General features: G+C 43.1%; 1 protein-coding gene across 1 annotated transcript; it reads right to left on the bottom strand.

Annotated features, from left to right (window-relative positions):
* Nucleotides 1–769: 769 nt before the first annotated feature.
* Nucleotides 770–17,344, bottom strand: LOC128835460 (membrane-spanning 4-domains subfamily A member 15-like). The gene is made up of 6 exons (XM_054024966.1): nucleotides 17,075–17,344; nucleotides 12,949–13,074; nucleotides 11,164–11,220; nucleotides 7,336–7,449; nucleotides 6,308–6,421; nucleotides 770–895 (listed from the first exon to the last, which is right to left on the bottom strand). Exons 1-6 carry the CDS (start codon nucleotides 17,342–17,344, stop codon nucleotides 770–772), a joined length of 807 nt encoding a protein of 268 aa, XP_053880941.1.
* Nucleotides 17,345–19,539: the final 2,195 nt, after the last annotated feature.

Here is a 19,539-nt window from a genome sequence, read left to right as displayed (position 1 = left end):
TTTTCAAAGAAACCCTTTGCAGACAGCACCTACATGCACCTGTGTTTGGGGTTATTCCCCTTCTAGCTAGACACAGCTCTGCCATTCTCCAGCTCTGGCTGGGAGAGAAGGGGAATGCCCATGAGGCCTGTGTCCCCTGCCTCCTGCCCTATATCTTAGTGCCTCTGCCAGATTCCAAAGGAAGAAAGTGTGTAAAAGGAGTTGGGGCCTGACCCAAGCAAATTAGTGCCAATTGTAATAGTAGCTTTTGTGATGTCTGATACGGATGAAGGGAGACCGTTTGCTCCACATGTATATGGTGAGAGTTACACTTGGATATGCACACACCACATTCACACTCAAACACCCGCCTACCCACACACCCCACATCTATATGCTACATGTACACACAGGCACACATGCTATATGCACACGTGCTAGATGCACACACATGCCACATGCATCTGTGAACAAAGGCTTTAAAACAATCCACTCAGGATCCATTTTGAAGATTTATTGAAGAAGTGGCCAGGGGAAACATTCAGGGCCAAAGTCTCTGGGGGCTGGATAGTGCTGGTGAGTTATCACCTTATTTTATTGCGTAATGTGAATTCAATGAATGGTGCGGAGCCAGGGAGAAGCTGATTGAAACGAGTTCTCTCTGTGATGAGTGACGGAGCTGGGTTCTAGAACTGCACTCAGGAAATGGATTGAGATCTATCATGTAGGATGGGGTTGAGCTTTACATCTCAGAGGAGCTGCTGCTGGAGCCATCTCTCATAGGAGTTCTTTATGAGGCCCCTTGCGCGATCTCTTCTTTGGGGTCATAAGCCACATTGGTGTAAGGTGGTGGAGAGGCCATTGGTGCAGAAGGAATCCCAAAATTTGCATTGGCAGCATATTGCATGAACATTGCCTGCAAAACAAAAGAGATCAGCCCTCACACCCTCACAACCATCACCTTCCTCACCTCTCCATTCTTGCTCCAGTATCTTCCTCACATTCTTTGTCACCATCACTTCTCTGAGTCCGCCATGCTCATCCCCATCACCTTCCTCAGTCTTCCACTCCCTTTCATCAACACATTTTTCAGCACTACCACCACCATCTTCCTCATCCCTCTAGTTCTTATAACTGGGGCAGGAGCGTCCCTTGTGTAACACTCCTGCTGTGACTGGAATTACACCAGGGATGAATCTGTGCCATCATCACTGTCAACACCCTACTCGCTATCAGTAGGATTTTCCCTGTGGAGGGGCATGAGTCCACGGTGTCACAGAACATGACCCTGGTCTCTTGATATAGTTGATGACATTTTGGATATGGAAACTAGAAGTTCTCTTGGGTCCTGACTGCAGCAGGTTTGTGTGGGGCACTTAAAAGGTTAATGTGGTAGGTCTCACTATGCCACAGAGCATCCCTCTGTGCTCCTTACTAGGGCTGCTTGAAAATTTCCTGTCAACAAGCTGATTTTCAAAGAAAAAGAAAACCAAATAAACTCCCAAACTCTAAACTTTTATGTTTAACTCAATGAATTGTTTCATGAAAAGTATCCAGTTTCCTGGGAAAAATTAAAATTTTCATCCCAAAAGTGACTGTCCTAAAACTTAAGGCTTTCAATTTGGAGAGGCTGCAGTGTCTCATGGGAGATGTAGTTTGTTTGCCTGATGTCCCCATACTTTGCTATGGATCAGGCTCACTGGCTAGACTACATTTCCCACGATGTAACATGGCCAGGGACTCTCAGGATGCAACAACTCCCCTCACTAAGAGGGGGACAACATTGCGAGTTGTAGTCAGACTAAGGAGCCTGGCCTACAAAGGAGAATGGCAACATGAGGCATTCAAACTACAACCCCCATTAGGCACCACAACAGCATTTCTACATTGAAATCTTTTGGGTTTTGTGAAAATATTTTGGTATTTGAATTTCTGCCGAAACAAATATAAAATGTCTGGAAAATTTAGACAAAAACAGATGGTTTTTTTTTTTTCATAAAAACTTAACACAGTTTTCATCACAGTTTGAGAAAATGTTAGTTTATCAGTGTGTGAGCCTTGCTACTCCCAGGTCAACCATGGGTTAACCTCATCTCAGCTACCCCCTTCACTCTTCAAAGATGCTCAGAGGAAGGGCCAGGAGAACTGCTGCATGGAAGTCAGCCAGCCAGCCTTTGGGAAAGTCAGAGTCACATCAGCCTCACAGCAGTGAGTTGTATTCCAAACAAGGTGTTTCCTGTTGCCTGGATTCATTTATTTTCCTGTCTGGCTAGAAACATTGTCCCTGGAGGGAATGTCCACAGCTGTAGCTTTTGGGAGGGGAGTTTGCAGCATCATGAGCAGTTTGTGGCATCATGACTCCATGGTTGGCTCTGTGCTAACCCCAACAGCTGCTCTAAAACAAAGACTGGTAATGACTCCAAAGGAGTTGTCCACCTGTCAGGTACTGTTGAAGAACAAGGGACTCCGTCCATGCCTCAATACATGCCCTACACCAAGGGAGTAAGAGCTGGCTGTGACAGGTGGGGATTCCATGCCGATGGAATTCTCTGCTGGAGAGACCCAGTGACTCTCAGTGGCACAAAATGATGGGATTGCAGTTCAGGTTCTGTCCCAGTTACAGTTTTCTGTTGTTCCCCCTTCACCCCCCCTGCTACCTGGCACGGGGAGATGAAATGCAGCCCCACAGAAATTAAAACACTGACAATGAAGGTCAATGTGGTGGCAGTGAAAACTGGGATTACTCCCCTCTCCCATAAAAAATGATTCAGTAACTTGGACCGTGGTGCCAGCAGCCTGGTTAGGAATCAGGATAAAAAGGGCCAGAAAATAGGGTTATTTCCTCTGCCAAAAATGTCAACAAAAATCTATCAACCACCAAAATATTTTGATTCAACATGGAACCACAGTGCCTCATGGGAGTTGTAGTTTGGGTGCCTTATACTTTCATTGTCCTGTATGAGCTGTGGTCACTGGCAGGACTATATCTCCCATGATTTATCACTTTCCCCTTGGTGAGGGGAGGGGATGTGTCACAAAGGTCCCTGTCCATAGTGCATCATGGGAGATATAAATGCTGCAAGACACGGCCCATAATGGAAAATGAACTACAACTGCCACTGGGCACCAGAGTTCCACTTTGAGTCTAAATAGTTTGGTTTTCAGTTGGGATGTCAATTAATAGTAGTTAACTCATGTGATTAACTCAAAAAAATTAATCACAATTAAAAAAACTGATCCTGATTAATTGTGGTTTTAATCGCACTTTTAAACAATAATAGAATACCAATTGAAATGTATTAAATATTTATGGATATTTTTCTACATTTTCAAATATATCTATTTCAATTATAACACAGAATACAAAGTGTACAGTGCTCATTTTATATTATTATTTTTATTACAAATATTTGTACTGTAAAAATGATAAAAGAAATTGTATTTTTCAGTTCACCTTATATAAGGATGTAGTGCAATCTCTATTGTGAAAGTGAAAAATTACAAGTATAGATTTTTTTTTGCTACGTAACTGCACTCAAAAACAAAACAATGTAAAACTTTAGAGCCTACAAGTCCACTCAGTCCTCCTCCTTGTTCAGCCAAATTCTAAGACAAACAAGTTTGTTTACATTTATGGGAGATAATGCTACCTGCTTCTTATTTACAATGTCACCTGAAAGTGAGAACAGGCGTTCGCATGGCATTGTTGTAGCTGGTGTCGGAAGATATTTACGTACCAGATGTGCTAAACATTCATAACCCCCTTCATGACTCGGCCACCATTCCAGAGGACATGCTTCCATGCTGATAAGGCTTGTTAAAAAAAGAATGCGTTAATTAAATTTGTGACTGAACTCCTTGGGGGAGAATTGTATGTCTCCTGCTCTGTGTTTTACCTGCATTCTGCCATATATTTCATGTTATAGCAGTCTTGGATGATGACCCAGCACGTTGTTCATTTTCAAAACACTTTTACTGCAGATTTGACAAAACACAAAGAAGGATCTGAAGTGCCTTCCAAAATCTGAGAAGGATGAGGTGTGGAGCATGCTTTCAGAAGTCTTAAAAGAGCAACACTCCAATGCAGAAACTACAGAACCCAAACAACCAAAAAAGAAAATCAACCTTCTGCTAGTGGCATCTGACTCAGATGATGAAAATGAACATGCGTCAGTGTGCACGGCTTTGGATAATTATCAAGTAGAACCTGTTCTCAGCAGGGATGCATGTCCTATGCAATGGTGGTCAAAGCATGAAGGGACATATGAATCTTTAGTGCATCTGGCATGTAAATATCCTACATAAGAACATAAGAACGGCCGAACTGGGTCAGACCAAAGGTCCATCTAGCCCAGTATCCCCTCTGCTGACAGTGGCCAATGCCAGGTGCCCCAGAGGGAGTGAACCTAACAGGTAATGATTAAGTGATTTCTCTCCTGCCATCCATCTTCACCCTCTGACAAACAGAGTCTAGGGACACCATTTCTTACCCATCGTGGCTAATAGCCATCAATGGATTTAACCTCCATGAATTTATCCAGTTCTCTTTTAAACGCTGTTATAGTCCTAGCCTTCACAACCTCTTCAGGTAAGGAGTTCCACAAGTTGACTGTGCGCTGTGTGAAGAACTTCCTTCTATTTGTTTTAAACCTGCTGCCTATTAATTTCATTTGGTGACCCCTAGTTCTTGTATTATGGGAATAAGTAAATAACTTTTCCTTATCTATTTTCTCCACCTCACTCATAATTTTATATACCTCTATCATATCCCTCCTTAGTCTCCTCTTTTCCAAGCTGAAAAGTCCTAGCCTCTTTAATTTCTCCTCATATGGGACCCTCTCCAAACCCCTAATCATTTTAGTTGCCCTTCTCTGAATCTTTTCTAGTGCCAGTATATCTTTTTTGAAATGAGAAGACCACATCTGTACGCAGTGGGCGTACCATCGATTTATATAAGATGTGGGCGTACCATCGATTTATATAAGGGCAATAATATATTCTCCGTCTTATTCTCTATCCCCTTTTTAAATGATTCCTAACATCCTGTTTGCTTTTTTGACCGCCTCTGCACACTGCGTGTACATCTTCAGAGAACTATCCACGATGACTCCAAGATCTTTTTCCTGATTTGTTGTAGTTAAATTAGCCCCCATCAGGGCCGGCTCCAAGGTTTTGGCCGCCCCAAGCAGCCAAACAAGCAAACAAAAAACAAACAAACAAACAAAAAAGCCACGATCGCGATCTGCGGCAGCAATTCGGCGGGAGATCCTTCGCTCCGAGCAGGAGTGAGGGACCGTCCGCCGAATTACCGCTGGCCCTGGCCCCCATCATATTGTATGCATCAGTTGGAGTTATTTTTTCCAATGTGCATTACTTTACATTTATCCACATTAAATTTCATCTGTCATTTTGTTGCCCAATCTTGTGACGCCAGCTACAATCGTGCCATATGAACACCTGTTCTCACTTTCAGGTGACATTGTAAACAAGAAGCGGGCAGCATTATCTCTCGCAAATGTACACAAACTTGTTTGTCCAAGCGATTGGCTGAGCAAGAAGTAGGACTGAGTGGACTTGTAGGCTCTAAAGTTTGACATTGTTTTATTTTTGAGTGCAGTTATTTTGTATGTACATCATTCTACATTTGTAAGTTCAACTTTCATGATAAAAAGATTTCACTACAGTACTAGCATTAAGTGAATTGAAATACAATTTCTTATTTCTTTTTTACAGTGCAAATATTTGTAATAAAAATAAATATAAAGTGAGCACTGTAAACTTTGTATTCTCTGTTGTAACTGAAATCAATATATTTGAAAATGTGGAAAACATAAAAAAAATTAAATAAATGGTATTCTGTTATTGTTTAACAATGCGATTAATTGCCATTAATTTTTTTAATCACCATTAATTTTTTAATCATTTGACTGCCCTAGTTTTCAAGTGATCAGTGTTTTGGCAAAATAGCAATATTTTCTGGAGAAAGCAGGTGTTTTCTGCTAAAATTCTCATGTAGTCAAAACCCCTATTTCCCATCCAAAAAATGATTTGACAAAATTTTCAACCAGGACTAAATCAGGGCCTGTCATTTCCTCCATCACTGCCTCCCTCATACACATTCAGGCCCTTCGCCAGGGACACTCATCCTATCTGATTTAGTTGGGGATTGGTCCTGCTTTGAGCAGGGGGTTGGACTAGATGACCTCCTGAGGTCCCTTCCAACCCTGATATTCTATGATCAGAAAGGGCCCTTCATTCAGGCAAACATCTTTCCTTCCTTTCACCACATGCTCTGACTCACGTCCCGTTTGAGAGCTGAAAGACTCACGGTGTTGGGGGTATAGCAGATGGCTTGGCACGCAAAGTATGAGATTGAGACAGCGATGGAGAACTCCAGGATGGTCATCAAGAACAGCATGACCATGATCCCCTTTGCAGCACCCTGGGGAGCACAAAACCACAGATGATGCTAATTACTCTTGACTGCTAGAGGTAACACACTGCACAGGGCTGCCGTGAGGGAACGCACTGGGGAATCCAATTCTGGGAATGAAGAAATGCAGTCCCGGTTCTTCTCTCTTCCCAGGCACACAGAATTCTCCTCCTCATTCAAACTACTCAGCAGCCCCGGTAATTGTGATGCATGGAGCCCCACCACCGTCAGGAGATCATAGGATTCTGTTTTCTCCTGGGTCTGCAGGGAGCTCCGCCCCTGAGATGCAGCCATTTGTCAAGATGGAGGATCATAGAGCCTGGATCCATGGGAGGCCATGTGGTCTAGCGGATCAAATATTGGACTACAAATCAGAAGAGCTGGATTTGGTTCCAAACTCTGCCACTAGCTTGCCTGTGACTTTGGACAAATAGCTTCACTCCCCTGTGCCTCAGTGTCCCCATCTGTGCAAAGTGGGATTAAATAAAATAAAACAGACATTGGAGTCCAACTCTACGCCTGCTGAAATCAATAGGAGTTATTATTAATTTGTATGTTGATAGCAGCTGGAAACTCCAGTCATGGACCAGGTCCCTATTATGCTAGGTGTTGTACAAAACAGAAGAAAAACTGGTCCCTGCCTGATATTTGACATTGACAGGAGTTTTGACACTGGCTTTATCAAGCAGAACCAAATCAGAAAGTCTGGAGCTGAACGCATGGATAGTTTCTACCCTGAGGTCAAAGGCCTGGGACAATTCCAGGCACCTGGTATTTTAAATACACCTGTTAGGGATGCTCCAGGTAGACTTAACCTGCTTCTGTGGAGGGGGATGGACTGGATGACCTCTTGAGGTCCCTTCCAGCCTTACATTTCTATGATTCTAAGGCAGAGTCTGGCCATTTACCAACCAAAGATATACCTCATAGTCGTGGCTGTAATCTGACGCATTAATAATCAGCTCCGTTAGGAAGAGAATGATCCCAATGCCTGAGAAGATGGCACTAGTGATGTTCATTCCCAGGCTGCCTCTCACCTGAAAGAGATATGCAAAGGGTCAGGTTGTGTGTTGGCAGAGAACAGGTTTGGTTAAAATAAGAACTAGCCCCCCTATGTGTTCTAGGAATGCTCCCACATTTTGGGCAGAACTTAATTGCAGAGTTACTTTTTTTTCTATCAGATAAAATTGTGCTACAAGCTAAAAATGTAATTTTCAACCTAATGGATGTTAGCTGGAAGCTGAATAAATCTGAAAAATTTTGGCTAAGCAGAGCACTAGTAATTGCTCAAAGACCAGTACTACAAGCATGAAAGTCCAAAAAGTGTAATTGACGACTGGAGCATAGCTATTATAAGCGTGGCCACCATGGAAAGACATACCCAAGAAAAATTCTCAGAGATATGGGATGCTCTCCTGGAAGTGTCTGAATGATCCTGTTAAACTTATGGGCTCCCCTTACTTCCCCCTTCTCTTTACCCATTTCATTCCCTCCCCATCTCTATCTCCCTCCTCCTGAACTTTGCTTTTATTCTTTAGGTTAATTTAATAATTTTGCTTTAACTAATTGAATTTTGATAAACAAATGTTGTTTGTTTGTAAATTGTAGAATACAAATAATTGATTTATATTTTAACCATTCATATTATATATATACATATACATAATAATAATATGCTTCAAGTACAGCTAAGATTAGGTAGCAACTGGTTAATATATTATGAGCAGTTTATGTATCAGTTTTTTATTCTGTATATATATTTTGAAAAATTGTAATAAAAATGTAATAGAAAAAAGATATAAGAACTAGCCCTGAACCTTTACACTCAACGCAAACCCTGCACTTCTTTGGGAAAGTTAGATAAGCCTGGCTGACTCATATTATGATAATGGCTAGAGGTTCCAATCAAGTCCCTGCCCCAAAAAGTTTATGATCTAAACACACAAGAGGGATAGCGAAACAGAGAGAGGTGAAGGGAGTTTCCGAAGGTTACTGGAAAAGTGAGGAATCTACTCAGCTCTACTGGTTCTCAGTTCAGCACCACTAGCCTATGCTTTGAGCTTGCCACAACTCCGTACTTCAGATAGGACTGAGAATGGGAAGATGCCATGATAACAGCTTGGCCTTTCTCCAAGGGGATTTTTTCTTCAGCTCCCCCCCGCCCCCCGCAAAAAAAAGCCCAACTCCCGCCCTGGAAATACGAGAACATTCATGACCAAAACCCCTGATTTTTCTTGGGGAAATTGTAACTGGATTTGGGGCCTTTCACTTCCATGTGACCAGCTCCAACCCAGACTAGTGACAAAGAATTGCTCCCATCTGACATTTCACAGATTACGTGAAGGTAGCTGGACGTCTCAGTCCAGTTCCTATTTGGACAAGAATCTACAAGAATTTGGACAGCGTCCTCCACTCTGAAGTAACTGACCCCCTTTTTGGCTGTAGAAGAGAGGCCAAGAACTGACTGGGTTGGAAAGCTGATTTGGACGCTCACCTTTGGAGTTGGTCCCAGCAGGCCTGGGGTGAGGCGCACTGGTGAGGTGGTTTGGGACTAATGTTGCACTGTCCATATGCAAGCCATGCTAGGACAGAGTGGAGTTCTTGTCTGCCTCTAGTAGCTGAGCCACATGGAAGGTTTATAAGGCTGCTGCTGCAGTCATTTAAGTCTCCCCATCTGCTAGCTCAAGTAGTAGAGACTTTTCCTTCTAGTGTTGAAAGTTTCCAAGTTCTAAGCCATGTGGCTGGTTTAACAGTCACTTACACATGCTGTGTATGTTCCAGGGTAAATAGTGAGCTGGATTTTTCTGTCATAGGACCTCTTATAAACACTAAATTCACTTAAAAATGCAATTTCATTGTTTATGTAATTTTGGGAGTTCAAAAGAACTGCCTGAATTTTAGGGCTTCATATAAACCAAGCTGTCATATACATACAGATAAGGGTAGCATAAAATCCCTCCTGGGTAACTGTACTGAATCTTTATGTGTAAGGAGTTAAGAAGCTCAAATAACCTGGTTGGCACCTGACCAAAAGGACCAATAAGAAAAGAAGATACTTTTAAATCTGGGGTAAGGGGAGGCTTTGTTTGTGCTCTCTTTGTTTGTTCCCTCTCTGGACGGAGAGAGAGACCAGGCAGGTAAAACATCTCTTGAAAACATACCTGAAATGATCCATCAAAGATTACAAAAATTGTAAGTAAGGGCAAGGAAATGCGTTAGATTATCTTTTGTTTTAGCTTGTGAATTTTCCCTATACTAAGAGGTAATTTCATTCCTGTTTTGTAACTGGGAAGCAGAGTGAGAGGGGAATCCTCTGTGTTTTAAATCTTTTTACTTACCCTGTAAAGTTACCTTCCATCCTGATTTTGCAGATGTGTGATTCTCTTACTTTTTTTATTAATAAAATTCTTCTTTTAAGAACCGGATTGATTTTCAGTGTCCTAAAAACCAAGGGGTTTGGTCTGTGCTCACATTATAACCAATTGGTTAGTATTTTATTCTCAAGACTTCCCAGGAAAGAGGGTGAAGGGGCTTGGGGGAATATTTTGGGGAATAGGGACTCCAAGTGACCCTTTTCCTGAATTTTTGTGTAAATCACTTGGTGGTGGCAGCAATACCATCCAAGGACAAGGAAAGGATTTGTGCCTTGGGGAAGTTTTTAACCTAAGCTGGTAGAAATAAGCTTAGGGGGTCTTTCATGCGGGTCCCCACATCTGTACCCCAGAGTTCAGAGTGGGGAGGGAACCCTGACACAAGCCTTGACACTTTGGAAGTTCACTTATCAGGACCACAGCAATAAACCATAGCAGTTGGCTATTGCAGTCCTTAGTCACCTGCGAAGCCTACCAATAGGTAGCTAATATATTTCCGGGAGTGTCTCATTGTTATCAGAATATGGCTCATGGGGTGAATTATACAATGTGTCTTTCCACTTAGAAAAGACAGTGCCTACTATGCAGAGAAAAGAAAATAGCAGGTAAAAGGTAAGAGGCAGAGCTGGATGAAATTTTCAAAATTTCATTGACGTGAATTTTTTTGGAGTGGGGAGAAATGGTGAAAAAATTTCTGCAACATTTTTCATTTATTCCCCTATTTTTTGATCTGCCTGTAGGTCTCAATTCAGGAAAGCACTTAAACACGTGCTTAATTTTTAGCACATCCTAAAGTCTCACAGATACTCAGTGCTTTGCTCCATAGGGGCCTCGCTGGAAGTCCGCTTTTCTTCACTATTTTGAATATATTTCTGGCTACTTTAATTCTTCTAAATTCCCCCCTTTTTTGCAGACTCCATGGGCCCTTTGTCTTTCTGTTGTTCCCTGGTAGCCTGGCTGCCTTTTCAGCAGCAGTTTGCAGCTCTACTTTCTATTGGACTCCTTTCTATTGGGCTCTTAATTGAGGTTTATTAGTCAATAGAAAAATGGAAGGTAGTTGTTGGGACACAAGCTGCTGCTAAACATACTGAGGCAGACAGCAGGGAGCAGTTTAAAATATCTCCTTTTCTCCTTCAGCTCCCTATTTGTCTCTTCTGTCTTCCTCTCCAACACGTGTTCCAGCACAAGTTGGTCCGATATACGATATTACCTCCCCCACCTTCTCCCTCTCCAACATTCCTTCTCCGTGTTCTTGATGAACAAGCTCTCTGCTCTCTCATCAGCAGCTCTCTTCCTGGATAACGCCCTAGGCAAAGCAGAGCTAAACTCTGAGTGTCCCCCACATTAGGGAAGGGGAGGACATAATATCTAGAAACTCACCAGACAGGTGTTGCGATGATTCTCAGCTGCAACCGAGAGGGATCCAGAAATGACGAACTGCCCAGGAAAGAGAAAACCATCATTCACACTTCACACTTACAATAATGATCACTCCTCCGAGACAGGCTCTATGTGATGGAAGCAAAGGGAAAGAATGACACACTTCCCTCAGCAGGGGCAGTCATAATAATTATACCAAGTGTTGGAGAGTAGTTTCCATCTAATAATGCTACCATCCAGGTTCATCTAAATCCAGTTAAGGTGGCACCTGTATCATAATCCCCAGATTCTCCTCCTCTTCTTTCCTCCTTCCGAGTTCTTGCTCCTTTTTGACAACTGAACTTGCTCTTCTCCCCATAAAGAGAGCAATGACTGGATGATCCTGAGAAGAGCTCAGGAAGTCACCAGATTGTATAGTACTTCGATTGCCATGGTATCTGAGCATCTCCACATCTCAAGCCTCACCTGCAGTATCCCCTGCTGTTCCAGTGCTGTCCTCCCCAGACTCCCAACTTTGCTAACATGTCTTAATCCAGACCTGCAGTGCACCCTGCTGTAACCTCCACACTCTGTTTTCTGTGGCGGATCAGTCACCATTTTCACTTGACAGTTGAACATTTCCTGGTTTGGAACCTGGCAGGAGATTTGTCCTTTTTGCTGATCCACCAAGGTTTTTTCCCTCCCTCCATTCAAGGCAGACAAACCCTAACAAGGCCTTGTTCAGCCAGGGGACTCAGTAAGGGATGGGGACCTAAGCCTTGACCTCAGCCTAGTAAGATAGAGGGGCTCAGTCAGTGACCTCACAAAGGCCTGGGCCTTGACATCAGCCAAGTAGGCAGAGGTGCTGAGCCAATGACTTTACGGACGCCTGAGCGCCAACATCAGCCCAGCAGAGAGGCTAAGGCAGGGACTTCACAGCAGCTTGGCCCTTAACACCAGCCCAACAAGACAGTTTTGGTGAACAGGGTGAGCAGATTGTCAAAATGAGAAGCCAGGACACCCGACATGTAGAACAGGCAAGGTGGGGTAGCAGGGATTGTGAGAGTGGCACTCAGGGCTGGTAGTTGGTAGAAGGCACCTGTCTTTCAAGCGTGTGTGGGAGGGTTTTATTGGGGGACTAAGGTGGCACATGGGGAAGGTTTTTTGAAGCCTGGCCCGGGGCACTGCTTGCTGCAGGACAGGCTGAGCAATGGCAGGAAATGGGTCAGCACATTAGATGGGCCAATGATCTACCAAGTGACAGCAGGAAGTGTGACAGCAGACTAAGTGCCAGTTTCAATGGACTAACATTCTACTATATCCCAGTCGAATGACATCTGCTGCAGGTTCCTGAGCTGACCACATGCTGCCTCTTTGCCTTTGTGGGTTTCTTTTGTAAAGAGGTACTAGGTATTTGTTACTTATCGACGACCATAGCTACAGTCTGCATTGTCTCTTGATACACAGAAGTAAATGGGGAAGAATCTTGAGATTTGGATTCTATACTGAGTGCTGCCACAATTCAACTGTATTACATTGGGTGACTCTGTTAGCCCCTTGGTGCCTCAGGTTCCCCATCTGTAAAATGGGGAAAATAATATCTAACTCACTAGTGTTTTATTAGGTTTAGTTCACTCATGTTTAGAAAGTGTATTAAGATCCTGGAAGTGTCCGTCTTGCCCTCTGTTTATCTTATGTGTATCACTATAGTCCTCATATATCGGTACAACATTAATCATAGACAATGATTATATATCCATGTGACCGTGCCATCATTTCATAGATGCTTCTGTTTATTCTACTCACAAAAAGTCCTCCCCAGAACGGGTACCCTCCAATAACGGAGATGGAAACGTAAAAGTGGTATACGACGAAAACTGCAGACACACCCCCAAAGCCAATGTGCATCAGCCCAATCAGGATCTGGATGGCCTGTGGGAAGAGAATGGGGCAGTAAAAGGAGCCAATTCCTTGCCATCTTGTGAAGGAGTGTCCTGAGCAGAGCTGATCGGAAATTGGAATTTCCATCCTGTGGGAAATTCTGGTCTTTTGACAGCTGTTTAAATCCAAAATCTGAAACATTTCAGTTTGGAAATGTTGAAACATTTAGTTTCAGTTTGTCAAACTGACTTAAAATATTTCATTTAGGCTTAGTTAACACTGGATTGAGTCTACCTGAGTCAGTGCATTGCGTTAGGGGAATTATAGTTGGGGTGTCTTGGGCCCCCATTCTCTTCTATGGGCTAGACTTCCTAGCTGGACTACATTTACATTTGTGGAATCATTGGTCTCCCATGAGATACCATAGTGGTTCAGTAAAAGAGAAGACCGCAGTGTAGTTTTGAACAGGGAACCAGTCCTATAAGGAGGAATGAGGCCACCATCTGAACTACAACTTGAGGCTTTGTAGCAGCTCAGGTGGATGCAGTTTAAATGTCAAACTGACCTGAGGGGAAACATTTCAGTTCAGTTTGACAAACTGAAGTACTTTGATTTGGGAAGTCCCAACCCAAAACAAAATATTTTGTTTTTGATTTTCTCAATGGAAAATTTTGATTTTATGGAAACTACATTTCCCACTGAAAAAAATGTGGTTCCCCTAATGACCCCCTCAACAGTGACAGGAATCACCAACAAAGAATGAAGCAGAGAATCAAATCTGTGTAAGCTTCGAAGGCTTTTCTCTCTCACCAACAGAAGTTGGTCCAATAAATAAAAGATATTATTTTACCTACCTTGTCTCTCTAATATCCTGAGACCAACACAGCTACAATACTGAATATAATAATGGAAGATATCAAATTTGCTGTCTGAAGTGGAAACTCCACAACATGAAGAAAAAGGAAACAAAACTTAAGAGTGACATCTACTTCCTGAGCAAATTCAAGACAGAAAATATCATCCACAGATGTCTCACCATCATAATCTTCTGGCCACTACATATAATTCCAAACATGCTGAACAGCTCTTCAGATGAACTTCAGAAAAACTAAGGAATCATTTATTGCACCTCATATATTGCAGAAGGGAGCATCTCAAACAAGAAATCGTCACATGCTCCCATACTGGAAGAAGAAAAAAAAAACCCCACCAGGGAAGTTACCTGGAAATCATGCAAAAAATCCAAAACAACTGTTAAAGAAATCTGACGACAGGCATCCAAATTAAAAAAAAAATGTGGAACCAACTACAACTACTCCACAACCCACAGAATACCACCTCCAGGAGAAACCAATGCACCAGTACTCACAATACTGACAATACACAATAGATGAATATCATCATTTTATCAAGACTATCCCTAACTGCAGCTGAATTATCTATACTCTGTAAGGGACTGAACTTCTTCCCCACCACAGAACCTGATACCATACTAACATGTAGAGAACTAGAAGAATTCTTCTGCAGACTTCACCTCAAAGAATTATTTCACAATGACAACACCACTCATAATTACTACATCCCCATTGACGATCAAAAAAAAAAAAAAAGAATCATCTGACTGGACACCACAGAACAGACAAAACTACACTCTTGTTGATTACATTGATTGCTTCAAAAAAGAATTGACTATGAAATCCTTAACAGCCCTCACATCCACCACAATCCCTCTACTGTCAGGAGGACAACCATAAAGTCCCAGAAATCTATTCAGAGAGTGATCCCACCAAAAAACAAAGGGGTTGCCATTGTAATCTTCAACTATGATGACTACGTTAATGAGGCCAACTGACAACTTTCTGACACCACCTACTATGAAGGGGGAGGGATAGTTCAGTGGTTTAAGCATTGGTCTGCTAAACCCAGGTTTGGGAGCTCAATCTTTGAGGGTGCCATTTAGGGATCTGGGGCAAAAATCTGTCTTGGGATTGGTCCTGCCTTGAGCAGGGGGTTGGACTAGATGACCTCCTGAGGTCCCTTCCAACCCTGATATTCTATGTTTCTATGAACTCAAATAAGATCCCACACCACAATTTACCCAGGAATGTAAGGATATCACCTCATCCTTCACCAAATAGCTCCAAGAGAATCTCTACAAACTCATCTCCCACGTACCCAACCCAGGGAACTTCTACCTACTTCCCAAGATACACAAACAATAGAACCCAAGCAGACATATCATATCTGGCCACAGCACTCTTACTGAAGAAATATAGGGACTCATAGAAACCACCCTCAAACCACTCACCATACAAAGGGTCAGCTTCCTCCAGAATACAACCGACTTCCTCCGCAACATCAACAACCTTCTTTAGAACACCACCCTTGCCACTATGGATGACACCTCCCAATACACCAACATCCCTCACAGTGACAGCAAAGCTGCCTGACTCAAATATTTACAAGACAATGGACAATCCTCAGATACCTACTAGAAGCACATTGCCAAACTCATCCATTTAATCCTCACCCACATTATTTTTACATTCAACAACCAACACTTTGTCCAAACCATAGCAACATCCATGGGGATTAGGATGACTCCCCAATATGGTAAACTTTTCATGGGCCATCTTGAAGAAGAATTTCTGGACAAATGCACCATGAAACCAATGATATATCTGAGATACATTGATGATATTTTCATCCTCTGGACAAACGACTTAAACTCCCTCATAGATTTCCACCACAACTTCAACAACCTTCATCTGTCTGTTAAACTCTCTCCCACACCAGCATCAATTTCCTGGACACTGTGATCAGCTTCAACACTGGAACCCTACAGACAACTATATACAATAAACTCATGGATCACTACCTACTCCTCTGGACAAATTCCCTGATGGGAGACAAAACTCCACTGAAAGGAATGGGACTGGGATTATATACTCCAGCAGAGATTTTGGACCATATCTTTGAACCAGATGCGCCCAAATGTTGCAACAAGATAATTCAAACAGGACCCTTCTCAGGACTCTGGTGATCTTTACTAAAAAGGTTAAGTGTTCATTTGGTCACAATTTATAAGCACCTCTTTGGGGAAATAAAATTTAGTAACAGGCTTTTCAATCTAGCAGACAAAGGTCTAGCAAATCCAATTGCTGGAAGTTGAAGCTAGATAAATTTGGACTGGAAATAAGGTGAAAATGTTTAACACTGAAGGTAACTAACCATTGGAGCAACTTACCAAGGGTTGTGGTCAATTCTGCATCACTAGCAATTTTTAAATAAAGACTGGACGCTTTTCTAAAAGATATGCTTGAATTCAAACAGGAATTAATTCATAGATGTTCTCTGGCCTAGGTCAGACTAAATGATCCCAGTGGTCCCTACTGGCCTTAAACCCAATAATCTATTAACTCATTTATTTATATATATATAATTGTAAGTAAACAACCAATCATGGGCTTATCCATGTAGACTGATGGATAGAAGTTGCAGTTGATTGATTTCACTAGTAGTTCAAGGCTGAATGGAATCACCTCTGCACTGCAGTAACTAGGAGAGGGACCCTTGGTTTGAAGTGCTCCTTCTCAGACCAGATCCTCGGTTGGTGTGAATTAGCACAATGGAGCTACACCGATTTATAACAGTTGAATAGCCATCCCCTCCTCCCCAGTATGGGGTTGTTTCATTCCATTAGTTACAGAAACAGCTGGTTTATAATCCTTTCCCCCACTTTTTCTTCTTTGCTTGATTAATCCTCATTTCTCCCTGTTTGGGCAGGTAGGATGATTCACTACCCCTGGAACTCTGGGTCTCAAGCAATAAAGTCTCAAGAAGAGGTCAGACCTATCCTGGGTCCCTGAGGTGCCAAGTCACCTGATGGCACTGGCTTCCTGGCATCCTTCCCATAAAGCTGTTGGTAAAAGTAAACAAGAAAAGGGTGGAGTCTGGAATTTGCTCATGCTCAGTCATTCAGCCATCTGTGTAGGCCCTTCTGCATTGAAATGACTCATTCTCATGGACTGAGAGCAAAGATCACACTTACCCCCAGTGTCTTGGGCTGTGCTTTGAGGAATCTCTCCATCATCCCTACTTTCTTCAGCTGCTCGACCTGCTCAGCGGGACTACTGGGGTACACTGACCCAAGAGGTTGGTTCCCAGGGTTCATGACCCTGAACTGCTGAGGCCCATATTGCACCATCTCAGGAATCTGGGAAATGGCACCAGAGACTCCCTGGCCTTGGTGGATGATGCCAGCGTTGTTTGGGGGCATGAACACAAGCACTCCATTGGCCATGCTTCCTGGTGCTGCCATGATGATGAAGATGCTGCAGAAAAGAGTGATTGGCCCAGATTAAGCCATATGTAATAACACTGACTCCCCAAATTAGCTGAGTAGGAATCTTAGTTAGCTATTGCTCAACCCCTTTCGAGTTCCTGCCATGATTTTGTCCTTCACATGGAGCTATAATTGGAGCACTAGCAACACCCTAAAGATAAGGGTTGAGATTTCAAAAGCTGACTCAAGGATTCAGCCACACAACTCCCATTAAATTCAACTTTCTTGTTGGCTTTTAAAATCTCAACCAAGGAGCTCTAGTGTCTCCATTCCACCCCTCCTTTTCCAGATGCTTTTAACTTTCTGGATCTTTCACTGGTTGCAATGGAATTTTTCAGAGCTGTGTAATTGATTATCTTAGGGCTGACAGAGGGTAAAATTAACTCGGGTTCTTTGGCACAGAGACTCTGCTTTTGCTCCCATCTAAGTTAAGGAAACATTCCCATTAACTTCAAAGGCACGGGATCAGACCCAAAAGCATTTACAAAAGAGCTGGCCAAAAATTTTCCACCAAAACTGTTTTCTGATGGAAAATTGGGTTTTCCATTAAGTGGATATTTGTGTGTGTGGAAAGGGTCTTCTTTTCACAGAACTTTTCATCACAAAACTGAAAGCTCTCAACCAGAAATGTTTCAATCCAGCTATGCTGCCGTGGTGCCTCATGAGATTTGTAATTCAGTTGCTACATATCCCCGTTCTCCTCTGCAGGCTGAGCTCCTTAGCTGGACTACATCTCCCATCATGTGCCATCGCCAGGGACTTCCATGATGCACTGCCTCCATTTCCAAGAGGCATGACCATGATGCGCCACAGGAAATGTTGTCTGACCAGGATTCCAGGCCTACAGAGGAAAAGGGAGGCAATGACGCACAGGAATTCCCACCTTTCATCATTTCCAAATCAAAATATTTTAGTATTCAGATTTCCAGTGAAAATTGAATTTTTCTGTGGAAAAAATTGAATTTGTCGCCTGGCTTTAGTTAACAAAGCAAAGGCTAGTTAATAACAATCTCTAAAAGAAAGATGGCTGCGGATGCAGATATGCCTATGTCCCATTTTGCGAAACATTTACGGGTTCTTCCACATGGCAATGTACAGTACTAACCCTATAGGGGCCAGTCTTCACAATGCTCCCAGCTGCTGCTAGGTTTGGCATTTAAGAGGCTCTAGATATTTTTTAAGTGTTAACAAGCACTGGAAAGCAGATTGTTATCACGATCTGTAAGTGGGAAGATTATTTCTAAGGGTAGAGGGCTCTTCCATTTGGCAGACAAAGGGAAAACAAGATCCAGTGTTGGAAGCATAAATTCAGGCTAGTGTGAGCAGGAATTAAGGGGCTTGATGCAGAAATCCCTGGGGAGAAGTTCTATGGCCTTTGTTACAGAGGAGATCTGACTAGATGACCATAATGATCCCTTCCGGCCTTGAAAGTTCTCAATTTAAATGCTGTTCTAACCTATGTGGGTAGTAAGGAGGAAGGAAAGGCTAAAGGGCCATGGGAATAGTCAGGACTGTATCTTCCTTCCCAGAGATTGTATTCTCGTCAATCTGTCCCATTTCTGTTTCCCTTTTACTGGCCAGACCAGAGTACTTTGTTCCTTTGCTTGGGGATGTTGTGGGAGTGGGAAGGTGGCAGGGTGACACCACTTGTGTCTATGTTTTCAAGAGAGCTGGAGGCACCTACCTTTGGCAGCACCAAATGCTCACCCCAGATCCAGCTGTTATTAGACAGGAGACGTCACAGACAATATCAACACCATTCCGACCTCTGAACCCCGTCTCTTTTATTCACTGGCTAGAGCCATGTCATTAGGGTTGCCAGGTGTCCATTTTTTGACCTGAACGTCCAGTCAAGAAAGGACTCTGGCAGCTCCGGTCAGCTTTGCTGACTGGGCAGTTAAAAGTCCAGTTTATTGGCTCAGGCAGGCTCCCTACTTGGTTCCACTATCCAGGAAGCTGCTGGGATCTCCCTCTGGCTCCTAGGCAGAGGGATGGCCACAAGGGCGCTGTGCGCTGCCCCTACTCCCAGAGCCAGCTCAGCTGCTCCCATTGGGGATGACGCCTGCAGGTGCGGGCAGAGCCATGTGGTCATGCCTCTGCCTAGGAGTTGGAATGCTATGCGGGTAGCTTCCTGGGAGCTGCCTGAGGTAAGCACCATCCGGAGCCTGCAC

This window comes from Malaclemys terrapin, chromosome 4 (assembly GCF_027887155.1).
Source record: "Malaclemys terrapin pileata isolate rMalTer1 chromosome 4, rMalTer1.hap1, whole genome shotgun sequence".
NCBI lineage: Eukaryota > Metazoa > Chordata > Testudines > Emydidae > Malaclemys > Malaclemys terrapin.
This window is presented reverse-complemented; position numbering and strand designations above follow the sequence as displayed.

Excerpts from the sequence above, each read along its gene's own strand:
- LOC128835460 (XM_054024966.1), bottom strand. The coding sequence starts at position 17,344 with ATGGCAGCACCAGGAAGCATGGCCAATGGAGTGCTTGTGTTCATGCCC. Across the intron at positions 11,221-12,948 it reads CGTTCTGGGGAGGACTTTTT|TTCGTCATTTCTGGATCCCT; the intron begins GTGAGTAGAATA and ends TTTCCTGGGCAG. Across the intron at positions 6,422-7,335 it reads ATTACAGCCACGACTATGAG|GGTGCTGCAAAGGGGATCAT; the intron begins GTATATCTTTGG and ends TGTGCTCCCCAG.